Source organism: Hyperolius riggenbachi, chromosome 12 (assembly GCF_040937935.1).
Source record: "Hyperolius riggenbachi isolate aHypRig1 chromosome 12, aHypRig1.pri, whole genome shotgun sequence".
Lineage (NCBI taxonomy): Eukaryota > Metazoa > Chordata > Amphibia > Anura > Hyperoliidae > Hyperolius > Hyperolius riggenbachi.
Genome location: NC_090657.1, coordinates 139,647,130 through 139,668,680, shown reverse-complemented (window position 1 = coordinate 139,668,680; position 21,551 = coordinate 139,647,130). Strand labels below are relative to the sequence as shown.

General features: G+C 46.0%; 2 protein-coding genes across 3 annotated transcripts in view; one reads left to right on the top strand and one right to left on the bottom strand.

The window, feature by feature from the left end:
* Positions 1-3,242, bottom strand: part of LOC137542303 (bactericidal permeability-increasing protein-like) — a 71,766-nt gene extending 68,524 nt beyond the window's left edge. The window contains exon 1 of the mRNA XM_068264123.1: positions 3,133-3,242. Coding sequence (XP_068120224.1) covers positions 3,133-3,205 — 73 coding nt within the window. The 5' untranslated portion in view covers positions 3,206-3,242. The remainder of the gene's footprint in view (positions 1-3,132) is intronic.
* Positions 3,243-5,085: 1,843 nt separating this feature from the next.
* Positions 5,086-21,551, top strand: part of MANBAL (mannosidase beta like) — a 33,094-nt gene continuing 16,628 nt past the window's right edge. For both annotated transcript variants that reach the window (XM_068264256.1, XM_068264258.1), the window contains exons 1-3: positions 5,086-5,256; positions 8,199-8,334; positions 14,469-14,534. The gene's annotated coding sequence lies outside the window, so the exon portion shown is untranslated. The remainder of the gene's footprint in view (positions 5,257-8,198; positions 8,335-14,468; positions 14,535-21,551) is intronic.

The window sequence follows — 21,551 nt, the reverse complement described above, 5'->3', positions numbered from 1 at the left end:
GTTCAAACCTGGCCTCACAGACCCTACTCCACAAATAAACACATGCTTATCTAAGCTTCAGAAGTGGATGAATAATAACTGGCTAAAGCTAAATGCTGACAAAACTGAGGTTCAACGCTCGAGGGCAAAGCAGCCCCAGTCTCAACCAGCACCACTAAGGATAGGAAGCTCACACCTGAACAACTCAGACAATGGTCTCAATTCACTAAGCTTATCTCCTGTCTTTAATAATGTTTCTAGAGTTATCACCATGGTGATAAGGCATGTAGTATTCAGGAAACATTTTACCTCAGGCAAACCTAAAGTTAACTCTTCTGTCTTTAAGTTAACTCTTCAATCCTTAAAATAACTCCAGAATTCTAGGCAGGCTTTTAATTAACTGTGTGTGAAAATAACTACAGAGGAGGTAACTTAACTACAGAGGAGGTAACTTAACTACAGAGGAGGTAACTTAAGGAATGAAGAGATAAGATTACTCTCTCACTTCGTGGTGGCAAGTTATCTCTTGTCTTATTATCTCCAGTATGATCTTAGTGAATTGAGGCCAATGTGTGCAGCCTGGGCGTAATGATTAATGGGAAATTAGGCTTCAGGAATCAAATCTCAGCTGTTGTGAAACATTCCTTCTTTCACCTAAGGAATATTGCAAGAACTAAACACCGCATTCTATCAGAGAATCTTCCAACCCTAATTCATGCCTTCATCACATCAAGGCTGGACTACTGCAATGTTCTTTATACAGGCCTTCCAAACAAAGACCTATGTCACCTGCAATTTAGTGCAGAATGCATCCGCAAGCCTGTTAACGAGCCAACTCCACCATTGCCACATAACACCAACTCTTTGCTCACTCCACTGGCTACTAAAATAATTGAGAATTTTGTTTAAGATTGGCTTACTGACATTCAAATTCTTGCACAATCTGGGCCCTGGATACCTGAAGGACTTGTTGCAACTGCATCACACCACCCACAATCTTAAATCAAAAGGATGTAACACCTTGGTCCCGCCTAGAGTCCACCTCAAAACCTTTGGAGACAAAGACTTCTGTCATGCTGTCCCTACACTTTGGAACTCCCTGCCACACTCAATCAGGACAGTTCCATCCCTGGAAGCATTTTAGTCCAAACTGAAAACCTACCTCTTCTGACATGTTTGAACTCCTGACTATCTCCTCTGAAACACAGTCCAGCCTGCAGTCCTGTATTGATCTGAGACACAACTATGGGCTTTGAGTTCTATGGGAGAAAAGCACTTTACAAATGTTATTGTATTGTATTATTGTATTGTGAGTATAACACTTATACATGTGTGCTTACAACCCTTTGTGTAACGATACTGCACTATTGGGCCGGATCAGTGAATAATGGCGCACAGCGCCTATGCATAAAAATGGCGCCGCATTAAAAAGATACGCTTATCGCTATTTATCGTTAGTACTGCATAATAATGGCGCACAGGGAAAAAAAACAAAAACGGCACACACTAACGTTATTTAACAATAGTGGCACACACTAACGTTATTTATCAATATCCATTTGCCAAACAGCAGACGTTATTGCCCAAAGTAACGTTATTTATCAATAGCGCCCTACATAAGCCAAACTGCAGACGTTATTTAACTGCAGAACAGTGAATGGATTTAATGTAACACTGTCAAGATTAGGGTTAGGCACCACTGGGGGGGGGGGGGTCTTAGGGTTAGGCACCATCAGGGGGTCTTAGGGTTAGGCACCACCAGGGGGGTCTTAGGGTTAGGCACCTCCAGGGGGGTGGTTAGTGTTAGGCACCACCAGGGGGGTGGTAAGGATTAGGCACCACCAGGGGGGTGGTTAGGGTTAGGCCCCACCAGGGGATTCTTAGGGTTAGGCACCAACCGGGGGGGGGGGGGGGTCTTAGGGTTAGGCACCACCAGGGGGGTCTTAGGGTTAGGCACCACCAGGGGGGTTTAGGGGTTAGGGATAGGTACAGAGAGGGTTCTGTGTGTTAACGGTAAATAACAATAAGACTTGAACGTTAAATAACAATAAGGCTTTAACGTTAAATAGCGATAAGCGGCAAACTGATTAGCGGCAACACCATGCGCCATTATTCTCAGACTTGGACGTTACAGGTAACCATCAAGGATCTAAACTTTTTCTAAGATCCTTTAAAGAGACTCTGAAGCGAGAATAAATCTCGCTTCAGAGCTCATAAATAGCAGGGGCACGTGTGCCCCTGCTAAAACGCCGCTATCCCGCGGCTAAACGGGGGTCCCTTCACCCCCAACCCACCCCCCGCAAAAGTGTGTCGTGAAAAAGTCGCTGGCTGTCTCTTCCTGGAGGCAGGGCTAACGGCTGCAGCCCTGCCTCCAGTCGCGTCTGTCAGCGGCGCATCGCCGCCTCTCCCCCGCCCCTCTCAGTGAAGGAAGACTGAGAGGGGCGGGGGAGAGGCGGAGATACGCGCTGACAGACGCGCGTGGGGCAGGGCTGCGGCGGTTAGCCCTGCCCCAACCAGGAAGCGCTCCCCCGGTGTATCGAGGGGGATTTGGGGGTGAAGGGACCCCCGTTAAGCCGCGCTATAGCGGCGTTTTAGCAGGGGCACACATGCCCCTGCTATTTATGAGGTCTGAAGCGAGATTTATTCTCGCTTCAGACTCTCTTTAAAGCCAATGGGTTCCGGATTAAAAAATAAAAAGTCAGATACTCACCTAAGGAGAGAGAAGGCTCGGTCCTAATGAGCCTTCCCTCTCCTCTCCCGGTGCCCTCGGTGCTGCGCTGGCTCCCCCGTTCGCCTCCGCCGCCGCAGGGACTTCGGAGGTCTTCGGGAGCACTCGGGCTTCCGAAGACGGGCCGCTCCATACTACGTACGCGCGAGTGCGTCATAGAGGGCGCTCGCGCATGCGTAGTATGGAGCGGCCGCGTCATCGGGAGCCCGAGTGCTTCCAAAGGCTTCCGAAAGCTCCCGAAGGCATGCGGAAGTGGCAGTATTTGACCGAACTGGTCGAATACTGCCACGGGGGACCGGGCACCGGGAGAGGAGGGGGAAGGCTCATTAGGACCGAGCCTTCCCTCTCCTTAGGTGAGTATCTGACTTTTTCTTTCTTAATTCGGTAAACATTCACTTTAAGTAATAGATGAAATAATTACATACCATAGTCCAGTCCTTTCTGTGTGATTCTCACTACAGCTCCAGGGTTCACAGCATCTGCTCCTCCAAACACCATCAAGCAGCACAACAATGTCACTGCACTGTGTAACAGCATCGTGGCTGACTGTGATGGTGCCAAAATCACACTCTAATATATATCATAATGTAAGCCACAAAGAAAGTGAAACCTGAAATTCAGAGGAAGAAGATAAGAGGAACTGGACTTTCATGAGCCTGTTCTTATGATGTGCTTTATGCTGTATAGAAGTTCCATGTTGTGATACCCACAAGATTTCTTTTAAAATTATTTAAAACCAAGGTCCAAACACAAATGTCTTCCCAGTCCTCTATGCAGTTGGATGCATATTTTGCTTTTATTCCTTGCAAGTTCTCTGATTAGCTTATGTACCATAAATCACTTTTCTATTTTCACAGTAATAAGTTGTAGTGTGGCATAACAGACGGTTTGTAATGGGGCTTGCTGCACTGCAATGTACCTCCTATGGATCAGGGCAGGATCATCCACAAGGCAACCTAGGCAGGTGCCTGGGTCCTAAAGGGTGTGAAGAAGCCTGGCAGCTGCCTTCGGACCCCTTTACCACCTTAGGTTATTAAACTATGGGTGGAGCAAAAATTACTATCTTGCCTTGGGCCCCATTTCTCTTTCAGGGCTTTTTCACACTAGAGGAGTTTTTAGCATTATGGTAAATCCGGCCCTGGTTGTTGGACAATAAAAAAACCTTTTCTGCTACATATCCTTACATTTATTAAAGTGATTTGAATTGGTGTAGTGGAACACCATTAAAGGATACGTCAAGGCAACCTAAAAAAATAAAAATCCACTTACCTAGAGCTTCCTCCAGCCCCTGGCAGCCATCCTGTGCCCTCGCCGCAGCTCCGCTGGCTCCCGGTGTCCTCCACTGCAGAAGCCGACCTCCTCATCAGGACTGTACTGAGCAGGCGCATAACTACTCAGTCCTGATGACGTCAGCCAGACCACGTAGACTGCGGGTGGAGCACAGAAGAAGCCGACCCAGAAGCTGACCTGGCGAGATCGGCTTCTGCAGTGGAGGACACCGGGAGCCACCAGAGCTGCGGCGAGAGCACTGGACGGCTGCTAGGGGCTGGAGGAAGCCCCAGGTAAGTGAATTTTTATTTTTCAGGTTGCCTGGACGTATCCTTCAAGGATATATTCAATGTTTACTCCCAATTATTGTAATTCAAATTTATATTCCCTGCCACCTGTAATCTGAAACATTGTGTCATCCATCAGTTTATTATGTGACTAATTAATATGGTTAAGGCTGGGAACAGACTGCAGAAAACGTTTTCGCCTGCAATGTTAGTCAATGGGCCGCATCAAAAAACATCTAAAAAATGCATATGCGTTTTATAATATGCATTTTTAAAAAGGCTGTTTTTTTTTTATATTTTTCAAAAACGCACATATTGAAAGTCAATGATGATGTGATGTAATGCGTTTTGTATGCGTTTTTATATGCGTTTTTTGATGTTTTTCCGCTTCCTGTTGTCTTCCTAGTGATTTGCATAAAAAGCAGTAGAAAAACGCATGGAAAACTCATGCATTTTGTATATGTGAACCGAAAGCGCGTAAAAAAGCATGTGCGGAAACAAAAACCCAAAATACAAACGCATAGAAATGCATGGAAAACGCAATACAAATGCATATGCTTATAAAACGTGACATTTCCCGCACTGCTAAGTGTACACCCAGCCTCAATAGTAAACCTTGGAGTATTTTACATTGTGGATAGCACTCTTAATTACCATTATTTAACAGATCAAAAGGAGTATTGTTTCATCCTTTTAAATTTTCACGACTGATCTCCTGTAACTTTTTACAAGCAGTCAGTGATATCTACTTGCCCTACCAGCTTAGACACGTTGACAACTGGTTGTTATGGCAACCTTGGTTTAGTAGCCGGTAAGACATCACCTCTAAGATCCCAGCTAGGGGAGCGCAAGTCTTATGTGAGGGTTGGAGGCTGAGGACCGGGCTCACAATGAAGGGGTTCCTTCTCATTTTGTTTTTTCTGAGTGTAATTAGCATATTTCCAACCAGGCTCGAAGCTAAACAAAACCAAGGGCTTAAACAGGTTGCCCAAGGTAAGTGCAGTGTTTGCTTCTCTTTCCACCTTTCATAGAAAATCTCCAGCCAGAGGTGGACATAGGCGTGTGCATGTCCTCTAGGGCCCAGGCAGCAGCACCACAGTCAGGGCTGAATTATCCTCAAGGCTTTTGTCAGTGTATTTCTCTCTGTAACACCACCCCCTCCCATGTGGCCACTTCTTCTTCATTGTATCACTCTCACCTTGAGTCACTACCCACCTTGTAGCTATATCTCCCTCTTTCACTAACAGACCCACTTCCCCTTCCCAAAGTTGTCTCTTCCTCTTCCCCTCTCAGTATCCTCCATGTGGCTGTCTTAGGGCCCGTTTCAATTTGCGAATGGGAGCTGGTGCAGCTACACGTCACTTCTGCTCCAATTCGTGTCACTTCCACATCTCCCAACATGGAAATGTATTAGAGGAGATGGTGGGCGGATGCGGCTGTGCGAGATTCTCCTTGATTTGAGCGTAATATCAATTGAATTGATCTGTTTTTATTATGATCGAATTGGAGTATCGATCGTCTGAAGAATTGTATTTGTTAATAGCCACTTAAGACATCTCTAGGCACAGCTGGAATTTGTGAAAACTGTTTGGTAAAAGATAAATTTCATCACCTGGGTCATATTGGATCATACAGTATTAGGAGCTGCTCAAAGGTAAGCAAATAAGTAGTTGTGTGATTAGAGTATCTATGTGCTTTGAATAGTGGTAATCACTAACACACCATTCATGGAACTGAAGGTAACACTGATAAATAAAACTTAACTTCTATAATAATGAAATGAAAGAAACCGAGAGCCCAATATAGTGTAGTAAGTCTAAAACAACTGAGAAATTATAAATGTGATATATACTATATATACTCACAAACGTGGGTTACCACTTAGGCAACCACTGTATAGGCAGGTGAGGAGATTAGACCTGTCCTCACTCAGGATTAAGATGTCACTCTCTGTAGATAGGAAAGAAGGCGGTAGGTCACCCCTCCACCAGGGGTGGACACAGTAACATAGAAAATGAACAGAGGCGCAAGCAGAATAAAAATGGATAAAAGTTTTCAAAATAGCTGGAAGGTAGTGGTGGACTTACCTCCGGAAAGCAGACACGAAAGACTGTCTGAATTTATACAAACACATTTATTAAAGGTACCCCAAATGATGCAACGCGTTTCACAGGCACAGCCCGCTCCTCTGTTAGAGGCGCTATACGTGTTATTGCCGAAATTCTGTTTTGTTCCCACTTAATTGCCTGATGGAGGCCTGCGAAATGTGTTGCATCCTTTGGGGTACCTTTAATAAATGTGTTTGTATAAATTCAGACAGTCTTTCGTGTCTGCTTTCCGGAGGTAAGTCCACCACTACCTCCCAGCTATTTTTAAAACTTTTATCCATTTTTACTCTGCTGGCGCCTCTGTTCATTCTCTACGTTCTATAATAATGAAATAAATAAAATAACATCTCCAGGCTGGCATTTTAAAGGCCGCGGCCGTCTTTATTGCTAAAATAATAAAAAAGGTTGAGGTCCATTAATAACTTTATTAACAAACATAAACTTTATTGATCAAAAAATATATAACACCAACATTATATGATCCACCAATACAGTTCGAACCACACAGACTTGAAACAACTTTCAGTAGGACCCTAACATGAAGCTCATCCACACCTGTATGGCGTGACCTCAAACAATAAAGACTTGACCACGACGGTACCTTCTGAAAGAAAAGGGAGTGGTGGGCGGGAGCTCATCCAGACCGCTCAGGTAGAAAAGGCAGAGATACTGCCGACGTACCTTTCTTTTATACACACAAGGTGCTTCTCATTGGCTGTTGCAACATAGTCTACCCCCAGCAACACCTGGCAAAAATTCACCTGCTACTACTGCTGTCCAATCATAATCCTCCAGCTAGACACCACCTTTATGCAGTATACCCTCAGTGAATCAGCTCCTCAGCTACCTCACAGAGGGAAAATTAAACAGGCTACCACAAGTTAACCCAGGTTACCACAGTCCCATGTAGGGCCTATTATTATTCATTGCGACCCTTTTCATTCTCCTCTGCTTACACCTCTCACACAGTGACTGTCCTTGGGAAGCCAGGTTTGGTGGTCTGTCTCCTGCAATTATTTTACTTAAAGTGTACCTGAGATGAGGGGTGGGGGTAAATCATTTTAACTTACCTGGGGCTTCTTTCAGCCCCCTGCAGTCTGGCAGCTCCTTGTCCAGACCCCTCCTCACTCCCGCAGATAGGCCCAGTAAAGTCCCTGACTGAGCCAGTTGGGAGCTACTGCATACATGCGCCTCCTTGGTCACACTTCCGTGGCCAGGAGCATTTTTACAAACCTCAACTAACTGCGCAGGCGCAAAATGTTCCCGGCTACTGGAGGGCTATCGAGAAGGTAAGCAGCCAGGGGCACACATGCCCAGTGGTCAAGCGATCTGAAGGGATCCATTCCGAATAAACTGTTGTGAACGGATACTATTGCTTTGCATAGTATCTGTTCTGTTTCTGCTAAACAGACTGTTTTTATTCACCTCAGAGGGAAGCACGGTGGCGTAGTGTATAGCACCCTTGCCATGCAGCACTAAGTCCCTGATTCAAATCCCAGCCAGGGCACTATCTGCACAGAGTTTGCATGTACTCCATGTCTGTGTGGGTTTCCTATGGGCACTTTGGTTTCTTCCCACTTTCCAAAAACATACAGATAAGTTAATTGGCCTTCCCCTAAATTGGCCATATACTATGATACATACATAGACATATGACTATGGTAGGGATTAGATTGTCAGCCACTTTGAGGAACAGCTAAGTGACAAGACAATATACTTTGTACAGTGCTGCGGAAGATGTTGGTGCTATATAAATACTGAATAATAATGCAGTAATAATAATATATACTGTAGTAAAACCATATAAAAAAATCTTCTTTATCCTAGAAATAAAGAAATCCATAACAGAAAGAGGACATGAACTATGGGAATGGCTGAGAACCCTTTTCAGCAGTATTCCAAGAGGAGTAATGTACTCCATACCAGTATTATGGCTGCTGCTCCTTGTCTTATGCTGCTGCACGTAAGTATTATTTTAGTAATGTACTTTTGGGGTATTGATTTTTATCCACAGCATGGAAAGATCAGAGTGAACCTATATTCTTTGTTGCCGTCTTTTTTGGCAAGTAGTTACTGACAATTAAGTAATTAAAGACAATTACTGTCGCTGAAGGCTGGGAGCGCACATAACATAGCGTGAAAGGCTGCGTTTTATGTCATGTTTTAAGTTAATGTATGCTTTTTTGCTGCGTTTTTACTGTGTTTTTGGTGCGTTTTGTTAGCGCTTTTAAAGCGTTTTGCGTGCGTTTTAATGCATTTGTGGTTCGTATATACAAAATGCATATGCGTTTTGTATGCGTTTTTCGCTTGCGTTTTATGAAAATCACTAAGAAGACAACAGGAAGTGGAAATACATCATAAAACAATTTTTTGTTGAAAAAAAAAGCATAGAAAAATGCATGAAAAACGCATACCATTGCATTTCCATTCACTTTCATTATGTGCGTTTTTGATGCTCTATGAATATTATGCAACAAAACCAGTGTTTTTAAAAACGCAGGTTTGAAAACGCATAGAAAACGCATATGCGTTTTTTATATGCGTTTTTTCCTGTGGCCCATAGACTTCCATTAGCGGCAAAAACGCAGCCTTTTTCGCAATGCTAGCGTTTCTGCTATGTGTGCACCTAGCCTCAGGGATAAGGACTTGATCAGCGACAGTTTGGGGCTAAGTGCTGTACCGACCTGTTGCACGTTACGGAGGGGAATAATTTTGTTAGCCAAGATCATCTGGCACACTGGCTGTTTCGGCAAAACATGGTAGGTTCTTGACAGAGAGAGCCAGCAGGGGCCATCTCTGCTGAGTATAAACCAGTGTCGAGAGCTGAGTCAAGGAGGTCCTCCAGCACCCAAAGCTGAGACACCAAAGTGTGCCCCTCCAGCCCTCCTACCCCAGCGTCTCACATTGATTGCTATTAGACTAAGAGGTGCCCCAGGCCCCCCAACACCTTAATCTCTAGTTATCTAGCTTGCGGTCACTGCCATGTATCCCCTTTTCTTATTTCTCTCTGCTTCAAACACAATAGGGGAATGATATCTGAGTGAGTTGTGCGCCCCTCCTCCACTGCTCCCTGATGCTAGAGCCTCTCTTGCCTCTGCCTTGGCCCGGCCCTGCCAGTGTCTGTCTACAACCTGAGATCTAAAGTCATACTATTTGTCAAAACAATAATAGTTGATTTAGGCAATACCACTAATAGCTAACTGTAAATAGTTTTCTTGCAAACTTTTTGTGTGCAGTTCTGATCCACTTCTGCATCGTGGCTGAAGAAGAGTACCCGAAGCCACACACTAAAAAAAAGTTAGTTCAGAGGCTTCTCCAAACCTTTCTGCACCCTTCCATTTCTGCGCTTGGGACCCTGTTTAAAATATTCAACATCAAAGTATATCTAGAGGGTTCCCAGTGCTGGGATACCCAAAGCCCATCGACAAAGGCTTGTCGATGGAGCACGGCCACACTGTGCCTGCGCAGATGCAGCCTCCCCCCCCCCCAAGTCTGAGCAGCAGCTCTGCATGCGCAAGCTGTCTTGTGCCTGTGCAGTGCGCCATGCTCTCATACATGAACGAGCGCAGTGTTCCGAAGCCTCTGGAGGTTCTACTGAAGTATGTGCACTTTTCCTTTTGTAATCTCACGGGTTTACTTTAATGTAGAATATTGCTCATGGACGAGTTCCCCTATGTGTACCAGCATGGCCGCATTACATAGGTGCAAAGTACGGCCTGCTCAGTAGCACTGAGTAGCTTGTGCACGGCTTTTTCCTATGTGCATGAATAGCTCTGTGCTAATGTGCAGGTGAAAACCCTACTGGTGCCTGTGCAATGTTGCTGCGCTCTCACACAGAGGGGAGCACTGGTGCTAAGAAGAAGAGGGTCCCAGCCGGCAACGGAGGGGTCATGGAGGATCGGCAAAGCCTCCGGAACATTTCTCTACAGTGGTAAGTTTCTAACTTTTTTTTTTTATTGGCTTCAGGCTTACTTTCAAGTTTTGCAAGCCCAGAAAAAAACTGTTAACAGTTAGAGGAATTTTCACATTTCAGCGCTCCTCCCTTTCATTCCCCAATAATTTTATCACTACTTATCACAACGAAATTAGCTATACCTTGTTTTTTCCGCCACCAATTAGGCTTTGGGTGGTACAATATGCTAAGAATTATTTTATTCTAAATGCATTATAATGGGAATAATAAGAAAAAAATGGGGGAAAAAATTATTATTTCTCAGTTTTCAGCCATTATAATTTTAAAATAATTCATAATAATCTGATAATAATCCGATAATTTTCTCCTGTTGGACTCAAAGCGCTCAAGTGCTGCAGCCACTGGGATGCGCTCAAGAGGCCACCCAGCAGTGTTAGGGAGTCTTTCCTTGAACTCCTTACTGAATAGGTACTGACCCTATTCCAACCCTGGTCTCCCATGTCAAAGGCAGTGCCTTAAACCAGTACACTATCCAGCCACTGCTGCCAATTCATGCTACCATAATTAAAATCCACACATTTTATTTGGCCATTTGTCCCAGTTATTGCAACGTTAAAATTATATCCCTAGTATAATGTATGGTGAGAATATTTTATTTAGAAATAAAGGTGCATTTTTTCAGTTTTCCATCCATTACTAATTTTAACGCATAATTTAATAATAATATGCCCTCTTGACATACATATTAAAAAATTGTTATTCCCTAAAGTCAGTAGGTGTAATTTTATTATTTGGCCACAAGATGTCCCCGCTGAGCACTTTCTATTAGCGTACAATAAGTACGCTATAGAAAGCAATGTGTTGCTATGTTGTAACTAGGGAAGTGACACATCAATGGATGCTTGCGATCACGGTGGCCTGCGGGGAGATTAATGAATGGGAACTTTGTTCCCATTCATTAATCTAACAATCGGCAGCGGAAAGCAGTGGAAATCGGCGCGGTAGGAAGCGCGGCGGCTCTATTTCAGAATGTTTTTGAACTAAAACAGTGTTCATTCTCAGTGGACATGTACGGATTGACTCAGGGGACTTTTGTCCCCTGCAGCCAATCCTCCCCTGTTCCTGGCAACATCACGATCGCTCCTGATCGCCCGCACAGCACCCTAAACTGCAGGACGTGACTATGCATCCCTGCGGCTGTATCAGCTATTGCTGAGTACGTGAAACTCACGTCCCAGCAGCAGAAATGATTTAAGGATATCCAAGGCGAATAAGATTATAAGAACAGAGGGAGCAGGCATGTACAGGGAGCAGTCCTCATGCCCACGGCTCCCCCCCCCCCCCCCCCCCCGTTCACCTCTGTTCACCATGTTCTCTCTTAAAAGCCAGCAGAAGCTGCTTCCGGGTCATCCGTGTCGGAAGCAGTGCGCAAGTGTTAAGCCCAGAGAGCATGTCATTGATCAAGCTCTGCACATTCACTATGATTCGAGTCACTTGAGGGTTAGGGGTCATTGATCAGCATGGCCGGATTTCTGGCAAGGCCGCATAGGCCATGGCCTAGGGCACCAGATAAACAAGGGGCAGCCTGAAGACAGTGGGCATTATTTGCAAGTGTCCAAACAAATGAAAGTGGTCAGGATAACTGCACTATTAGTACCAGCTGGCATCTGCCTGTGCTGTGCTACAGGCAGCTGCAGTCCGTTAACCAAACGTTTGTGAACAGTGTGTGACTAGCAAAAAGCCAGACCTTGTCCAATGACATAGCAGCAGCTGCAGGCAGTTACAGAAGGCCGGTTCTCACGTACTTGGTGTGGGGGATGAAAGGACCAGGGGCAGCACCAGCAAATAGGACAGAATACAGAAGGCAGCATCTCACAGTACCCATTTCTTAATTATTGATTGGCCAGCGCTGTTACCCTGGAGACAGCAGTGGGTACAGGACTCACTTTTACGTATGGCTGACCCCACCCAATGTCCAATTGTGAGCCACTTTTGACTGTGTGTGTGGTGGATGGCTCCCAGCACGCCCATCACCTGTAGATCGCTTGATTGACCAGTTCCCCCGTGTGACATGATTGATTCACTTCACGTTGCCATGGAGACCTCGGCACTAGCCGCAATAGTGGACACCATCGGCCCAAAAATGTTTGGGTGTGTGTGGAGAGAGGTGGTAGGATACGGTTTCGGTTGGGGTGGCTGGTAATAGTCGGCCTTGGGCGGTAAGAAGTACAAATCCGGCCCTGTTGATCAGAGTCCACTTCACACATGCTTCATTATCGTCTGAGGCGATCATTATCAGCCACCTCAGCTGACTTTCACAGCACCTGTGTACAAGGCTTTAGCTTGCCATGTAAGGACTCTATCCCTCCCTGACTGTATTTATTCAGATAGGTATCAATCAGGGTCAAAACAAAAATCCAGGGTGCCCAGCCAGGGCCGGATTTGTACTTTTTACCGCCCAAGGCCACTGTCTCCAGCCGCCCCCCTCCAATATAGGTAGCCTGATAACCCCCACCCCAGTATAGGTAGCCAGATGACCCCTCCCCCTTTCCCTCCTGTATAGGTAGACAGATGACTCCCTTAATCCCTCCTTTTCCCACTCCCCCCCTTTCAGTATAGGTAGCCAGCTCGCCTTCACACTGCAGCAGCCATCAGTTTTGCTCATTTATCTGCTCATCTCCAGTGCAGAAGCTTCCTCTTCCTTTCTGTCTCTAATGCTGTTAGTCTACAGGCGACAGCCACAGTGCAAACGTGCACAGAAAGCAAGGTGGCTGCAGCACAGGCGGCTAGCAGCAGAGTACCGCAGTGAGGCACTCGCCTGATTTCCCTGCATTGCAGCATTTGCAAATGTTTCACCTGTTTAGCCTGCTGCTTTGGTGCCCTTGCTCCTGTGGTGCCCTAGGCCATGGCCTATGTGGCCTTGGCCTAAATCCGGCCCTGTGCCCAGCTGTGAAATTGTCATGGCGTCCTCCCTGCAGTACCTGATCTTTCGATGCACACATTTTACCCTCACACTATTTCATAGTAGCGCAGGGGGCAATTTAATATTTGTACCGGTTTCAACACTATAGGGCTCCTCCATGCATCACAGCTGCACACTCTCTGCTGCCATTTGCTGTATCCCAATCATGTGACTTGCATTTGTCATTTGATCAGGCGCTAGCGAATGGCAGCAGAGAGTGTGCAGCTGTGATGAATGAAGGAGATCTACAGTACTGGAGCAGGTAGATATTACACCCCTCCTTGTACTACTCTGAATGTGAGTGAGGAGAGGGAGGAAGAGCCAGCCCCATTGCACCAGCCCCCTGCAATCGGGGGCTATTGTTGAGCCCAGTGGCAGACAAAGCCATCAGTGGGTCCCTGTGCAAAATAAATACAGGGGGCCCCATGTGGGCGGTCATGGTCATAGAAGATTATGAGTGGATCCAAATAGGGCTGATCGGCTCCCAATCTAATTCCTACTATTGTCATAGTCGAATGTCTTACCATATTATTATTGTTATATATTTATATAATACTGAGATCTTCTTCAGCGCTTTACAGAGTAGATAGTCATGTCACTGACTCAGAGGAGCTCACAAGCTAATCCCAACCATAGTATTAGCCTAATGTCCTACCATATTATTGGTATGTATTTATATAATACTGAGATCTTCGGCACTTTACAGAGTACAGTTGTGTCACTGGCTGCCGCCACAGGGAGGTAAAGACAGCTGCATGTAGAGGTATGACAAACAGCCACTTTGAGGGGAGTGACACAGGGAGAGTAAGACAGCAACAGGGGGGGGGGGGGATACTGAGATGGGAAGAGACTACCACGGGAAGTACACAGTGGGTAGTGACACAGGGTGAGAGTGATACAAGGAAGGACACATGGGGCAGCACGGTGGCGTAGTGGTTAGCGCTAGAAATAAACAGAGAAAAACCTAGAGGATAATCCAGCTCTGTGGTGCAGCTGCAAGGGTCCTAGAAAACATGGGGCCACTATGCGGCTGCACAGCTTGCACGGGCCTATGTCCACCTCTGGCTGAGCCAATGGGATCAATCAGTTTGGCATATCAGGTCTTAAACGACCCATGTACAGCTAGCATAATTCAGCAGCAAAGCTTGTCTTAAAATCAATATAGTAATTGAAGTACATATTATGCTTAATTAATAGCCATAAAAAATGGTTTTTGATACAGAATCTGCATTGATGATAGAAACCAACCCCAGCGTTACCACTGATGGGCCCCCGGAGAGAGACTCAGGCAAGTAGAAACTACATTTAGGTTAAAGATGCCCATACACTGTGATCATAAATGAAGGCCAGGGATCTGAATATTGGACAGTGGAGTTGGGCTAAAGCTAAGTACACACTGAAAGATAATCGTGTGAAATGACCAATGAATGATCTTTCCACGCACGATTCATCTTTCAAGATAAACAAGTGACGTGATGCGAACAACATGTGGCAAGACCTATGGGTGATACGGATTGTTAAAAGATGGTGGGGTGCCATAGACTACATAGACACACTGTTTACTAACCGTTCGGAGCTCTGAACACACTGCTGACTATGAACAATTATCTAAAGTCCAAAGGAATAAATGACTGGGTGTACACCTGGTATTTAGCAATATATGCAAATTTATTAATGTACCATAGCCTAAAATGACACAACGTTTCAGCCTGTGGGCCTTTGTCAAGTGCACTTGATAAAGGCCCAAAAGCTGAAATGTTGTGTGATTTCAGGTGACAGTACATTAATAAATTTGCATTTATTGCTAAATTCCAAGTGGAGACCCAGTCATTTATTTCTTTGGACTTCTGCAGCTGTGCACCTTTGGCGGATCTGGGTGTGGACTAGTTGACTCCCTGGTGAACCAATTCAGCAGTGTGAGCAGTGGGACCACTGAACAATTATCTGCCCATGTGATCCATCATGATAGTCGAATCAATAAACTAGCGTAGCACTCAACAGTCATTGCAAATTTGTCTCTATAATCCAATTTGTATACACCGCACAGTCTCTTTATCCCAGCTCTGATATCCACAGTTTAACCACCCTGGCGTTCTATTAAGATCGCCAGGGTGGCTGCGCAGCAGTATTTTTTGTTTTTTTTTTAAAATCATGTAGCTAGCCTAGCGCTAGCTACATGATTCCCACCTCCCTGCCGAATCCCTCCCACCCTTCCGATCGCCGCCGGGTTGATTGCCCATCAGGAAATCCCGTTCTGAACGGGATTTCCTTTAGGGCTTTCCCCGTCGCCATGGCAACAAACGGAATTACGTCATTGACGTCAGAGGGAGTCCCGATCCACCCTATAGCGCAGCCAGGCTGCGCAAGGGGTCTGCGGGGGGGGTCTTCTTTCACAGCGGGTGGTGGCCCATCGCGGCGAGCGGCGGCGATCGCATAAGACACGCAGCTAGCAAAGTGCTAGCTGCATGTATAAAAAAAAAATTGTGAAAATCTTCCCACCAGGGCCTGAGAAGTCCACTGCGGCGGTAATGGACGAGCTGAGCTTGTCATTACCGCTAAGGTGGTTAATGCTAGGTACACACGAAATAATTTTCTGTCAGATTTCCCTGCCAGATCGATTTTTTCCAGCATGTCCGATCTGAATTTCAAACGTTTTTTTCCGATGATTTTCCGATCTATTTCCATAGAAGTGAACAGAAATCGATTAGAAAAAAATATCTGGAAATCTATCAAAATTCAGACCGGACATGCTGGAAAACAAAATCGATCTGGCAGGTAAATCTGCCAAAAATTTGTATCGTGTGTACCTAACTAGAGTTGGGCCGAACCTCCGATTTTAGGTTCGCGAACCTGGTTCGCGAACTTCCGCGGAAGGTTCGGTTCGCGTTAAAGTTCGCGAACCGCAATAGACTTCAATGGGGATGCGAACTTTGAAAAAAAAAATAATTATGCTGGCCACAAAAGTGATGGAAAAGATGTTTCAAGGGGTCTAACACCTGGAGGGGGGCATGGCGGAGTGGGATACATGCCAAAAGTCCCCGGGAAAAATCTGGATTTGACGCAAAGCAGCGTTTTAAGGGCAGAAATCACATTGAATGCTAAATGACAGGCCTAAAGTGCTTTCAAACATCTTGCATGTGTATACATCAATCAGGTAGTGTAATTAAGGTACTGCTTCACACTGACACACCAAACTCACCGTGTAACGCACCGCAAACAGCTGTTTGTGTAGTGACGGCCGTGCTGGACTGGTGCGCACCATGGCGAGATTGCAGGTTTTGGTGGCTTTACAGCCCATATGGTCGCCTGGCTGATGTAGCTGAATGACAGAACAGTAACTGTCCAGCTGATCAAATTTGGTCTGACCACAATGAGGCAACGACCTTATTATCGTGGGTGTGCCCCCCGAGACACTCATCTAGGTATGCAGTGGCGGGTCCACTGAACACAACAGGTATGCAGTGGCGGGTTCACTGAACAGGTATACAGTGGCGGGTCCACTGAACAGAACAGGTATGCAGTGGCGGGTTCACTAAACAGAACAAGTATGCAGTGGTGGATTCACAGAACAGGTATGCAGTGGTGGGTTCACAGCACAGGTATGCAGTGGTGGGTTCAATGAACAGGTATACAGTGGCGGGTCCACTGAACAGAACAGGTATGCAGTGGTGGGTTCACAGCACAGGTATACAGTGGCGGGTCCACTGAACAGAACAGGTATACAGTGGCGGGTTCACTGAACAGAACAGGTATGCAGTGGCGGGTTCACTGAACAGGTATGCAGTGGTGGGTTCACAGAACAGGTATGCAGTGGTGGGTTCACAGCACAGGTATGCAGTGGTGGGTTCAATGAACAGGTATACAGTGGCGGGTCCACTGAACAGAACAGGTATGCAGTGGTGGGTTCACAGCACAGGTATGCAGTGGTGGGTTCACAGCACAGGTATGCAGTGGTGGGTTCACAGCACAGGTATGCAGTGGTGGGTTCACAGCACAGGTATGCAGTGGTGGGTTCACAGCACAGGTATGCAGTGGTGGGTTCACAGCACAGGTATGCAGTGGTGGGTTCACAGCACAGGTATGCAGTGGTGGGTTCACAGCACAGGTATGCAGCCAGACAGGAACAAGTTAAGCCTAACTAATCTTTCCCTGAGAGACAGTCTGCAGCAGCTCGCCCTACTCTCACTAACGCAGGCAGCACACGAGTGACCGTAATGGCCGCCGCTGCCTGCCTTATATAAGGGGGGGTGGGGCTCCAGGGGCTAGTGTAGCCTAATTGGCTACACTGGGCCTGCTGACTGTGATGTAGAGGGTCAAAGTTGACCCTCCATGTGCATTATGGGGCGAACCGAACTTCCGCAAAGGTTCGCCTGCGGGACGCGAACGCGAACCACGGAAGTTCGCATGGAACCGTTCGCAGGCGAACCGTTCGGCCCAACTCTATACCTAACATAAGAAGCACAGCTGAATAGATTGTTTCATCAGAAAAATATATAAACAGATTGCGCTCGCCGCATTCCCAGGGTGACCTGTTACGGACCAGCACATGTGCATATGGCTACGCCAATCAGATGGGACCAGGTTCCTGTAGGCTCTCCTCAGACATACATGTAAAAGCAAACAAACAACAGATAGTGGAATACTGTTTCCATCAGCAAATCCAGCAGTCCACCACCAGTGAGATCCTGGAAACTTCCCCTCACCACACTGTTTCACCTTTCAACGGCAAGCAACCAATGCTCCTTACCAGATATGTTAGCTGACCCAGTACAGTCCGGCAAACTCACTTGTATGTAACCCCTTCCTAGGGAGTTCCTGGCATCTCCAGCTGCTCATCTTGCCATATACCTTAAACTCAGAGAGGTATCCAGATAGGGTAATACTGTTTCATTGTAAAAAAAGAAAACTTAAAAGAAGTGCACTCACAATTTGTAGTTTAAAATGCGCATGACATAGTTTACACGTGTCCTCTACGTCTCCACTGCCGCTCAAGCCCCGCCCAACTCGTTTCGTCTTAATGACTCATCAGGGGCCTGGCTAGTGCAGCATGGAGACGCTTTTTATGCCAATTACAAGCAATCATGTGATGCGTATGCTTCAGCGCCGCCCATAGATTTCAAACCCATCAATTAATTCATCCGCGGATGCAACACTGTTTGCAAAAATATATAAACAATCTGTTTTTCTGATGAAATGATCTATTCAGCTGTGCTTCTTAAACTGTGGATATCAGAGCTGGGATAAAGAGACTGTGCAGTGTATATAAGTTGGAAGCCCTAATTGCATGGGACTGTGAATTTTATAGAAACTCATTTGCACTGACTGAGTGAAGTGACATGATGAGAGACGTGTATGTACAGTGCTATGATTAAGGACTCTGGTCCGAAACATGTCAGCTAAGAGGTTTTTTGTCTGTACTGAGGATATGTCCTAAATAAAGCAATTGGTGAAGACATCGTTGCGGATCTCCTTCTATCCTATGTACAGTGCCTAGCACACAAATAACTATACTGTGTTCCTTTTTTTCTTTTTCTGCCTGAAAGAGTTAAATATCAGGTATGTAAATGGCTGACTCAGTCCTGACTCAGACAGGAAGTGACTACAGTGTGGGGGAAGGCAGAAGCCTTCCTACTGTTATATATGTAAAAATTGAGGGTAATGTGGAAATGTGGAGATAAGAGATAAACATTGAGCAGTTAGGCGGGGTTCACACTGTACCAGATGAAAAAAAACGGATCAGTTTTCTGTTTATGCCTAGTACACACCATACAATTTTCTCTGTTAGATTTTTTGCATTAGATTATTTTCTGTAGAGACTGGTCATTATCTCTGGTGCATTGTCTTCTGGTTATCTCCTGCTGTGCATGCTGGGAGCTGTGGTGCCTCAATGGGGGACATGCAGGGAGGGAGCTGTGGTGCCTTAATGGCAATATACTAGGAGCTGTGCTGTACCAATATAGCGACATCCTGGAAACTGCGTTCCAGCACTGAGAGAAGAGTGACATCAGCGCTTGAACATGGGGAGCAGATGAGTGAGCCCGCTACAGCTGACTTTTTAGCAACAACTGGGAGGGCCCAGGCCTGATGATGTGTGAGGGGCTCCAAAATTTCTAATGGCGGCCCTGAATACAGCGGTCCCATCATCTGTCTCCAGCAATGCAGCAGTCCCATCATCTGTCCCCAGCAATGTAGCAGTCCCATCATCTGTCTCCAGCAATGCAGCAATCCCATCATCTGTCCCCAGCAATGCAGCAGTCCCATCATCTGTCCCCAGCAATGCAGCAGTCCCATCATCTGTCCCTAGCAATGCAGCAGTCCCATCATCTGTCTCCAGCAATGCAGCAGTCCCATCATATGTCTCCAGCAATGCAGCAGTCCCATCATCTGTCCCCAGCAATGCAGCAGTCCCATCATCTGTCCCCAGCAATGCAGCAGTCCCATCATCTGTCCCCAGCAATGCAGCAGTCCCATCATCTGTCTCCAGCAATGCAGCAGTCCCATCATCTGTCCCCAGCAATGCAGCAGTCCCATCATCTGTCCCCAGCAATGCAGCAGTCCCATCATCTGTCTCCAGCAATGCAGCAATCCCATCATCTGTCCCCAGCAATGCAGCAGTCCCATCATCTGTCCCCAGCAATGCAGCAATCCCATCATCTGTCTCCAGCAATGCAGCAGTCCCATCATCTGTCTCCAGCAATGCAGCAGTCCCATCATCTGTCCCCAGCAATGCAGCAGTCCCATCATCTGTCTCCAGCAATGCAGCAGTCCCATCATCTGTCTCCAGCAATGCAGCAGTCCCATCATCTGTCCCCAGCAATGCAGCAGTCCCATCATCTGTCTCCAGCAACGCAGCAGTCCCATCATCTGTCTCCAGTAACGCAGCAGTCCCATCATCTGTCTCCAGCAACGCAGCAGTCCCATCATCTGTCTCCAGCAACGCAGCAGTCCCATCATCTGTCTCCAGCAACACAGCAGTCCCATCATCTCTCCTCTGCAACCCTACAATGCTGTCAATGCACTTTTTTCTTCTTAAAGTATTAGATTACGCATATTACATATAGTTGAAAGGTTTTAAGGCTCTTATCAGTAATAATAAAAATGACACCACTAATTCTCTGGTAACTGTATCGCTACAATCAAATGCATACCTTCCAATTTCTTGAGATCGGAAAGAGGGACACTTAAGCCACACCCCTGCCACACCGCTAACCATACCCCAGGCACACTCCTACTCATGCATACTATAAAGATTTCATAAGAAAAATGTTTTTATAATTCAAATCCTGGTTCATTTTCCTTCATATTAACATTTCAAAATAAGAAATATGTCCATTTAAAAGATGGGAATAAAGTTTAGAGTTGATTAAACACGTTTTTCTTAGGACAATACATATATTTACATATATCTGTACATGAGTCCTGAAAGAGGGACACATGAGGGAGAAAGAGGGACAGAGAGACAGGGTCCCCAAAGAGGGACTGTCCCTCATAAAAATGGACAGTTGGGAGATATGCAAATGTATGGGGAGCATACAAAGTTCGACTCTACACCGATATAGGAGTCAGATAAGTCACCGTGGAACTTGTGCAATGATACCTTATGTCCCCAGAAAAAGCACAAATGTCCACATGGTTAAAGTCTCCTGCTGCCCAGTGGTATGGATGGCCTTCTAATTCAAACTGTGCAGAGGTAACTCTTTCCTCTCATCATATGAATAGAGCTCTGCTGTCCACACTACAAGTTATTTGCAATGTCACTGAATGGAGCTGCAGCAGCCACATCAGACTGTGTATATAAGCACGTGTCAGTATGGTATTCTATGATGCCCCATGCTTTGGCATGTAACTCCATAGCAGTTGCCCTGTGGTGGGAGCCAAATGCATCTTTCCTGCCTATTTGAGGATAACTTGTGGAGTACGTAAGTAACTTTGTTTAAGCCCTTACGGGGAATATACTGTAGTTACCACTGCACTGTTGCACTGTGGGGAGTCCATCCTCATAGCCATACACTGCCATCAGACAGAATCCCTGCCTCCTCTCTACCTCCTAGATTATTTGGGTAAACAGGATATGACGGCATTTTGCATGCAATTTTTTTTTGCTTACACTGATCATTACATAAATGCAAACACGCAGTGTGTTTGTGTAAAAATGGCATCCTGCTAGTGGAAGCACTCCACCGCCATTCACATTATAATGTCAGCTCATGGAAATCTGACAAACTGACACTTAGGGTCCATTCACACTTGAGCGTTTTGCCCGGGATTTCGGCAAAACGCTCAAATGCTAGCGCTTTTCAAAGTG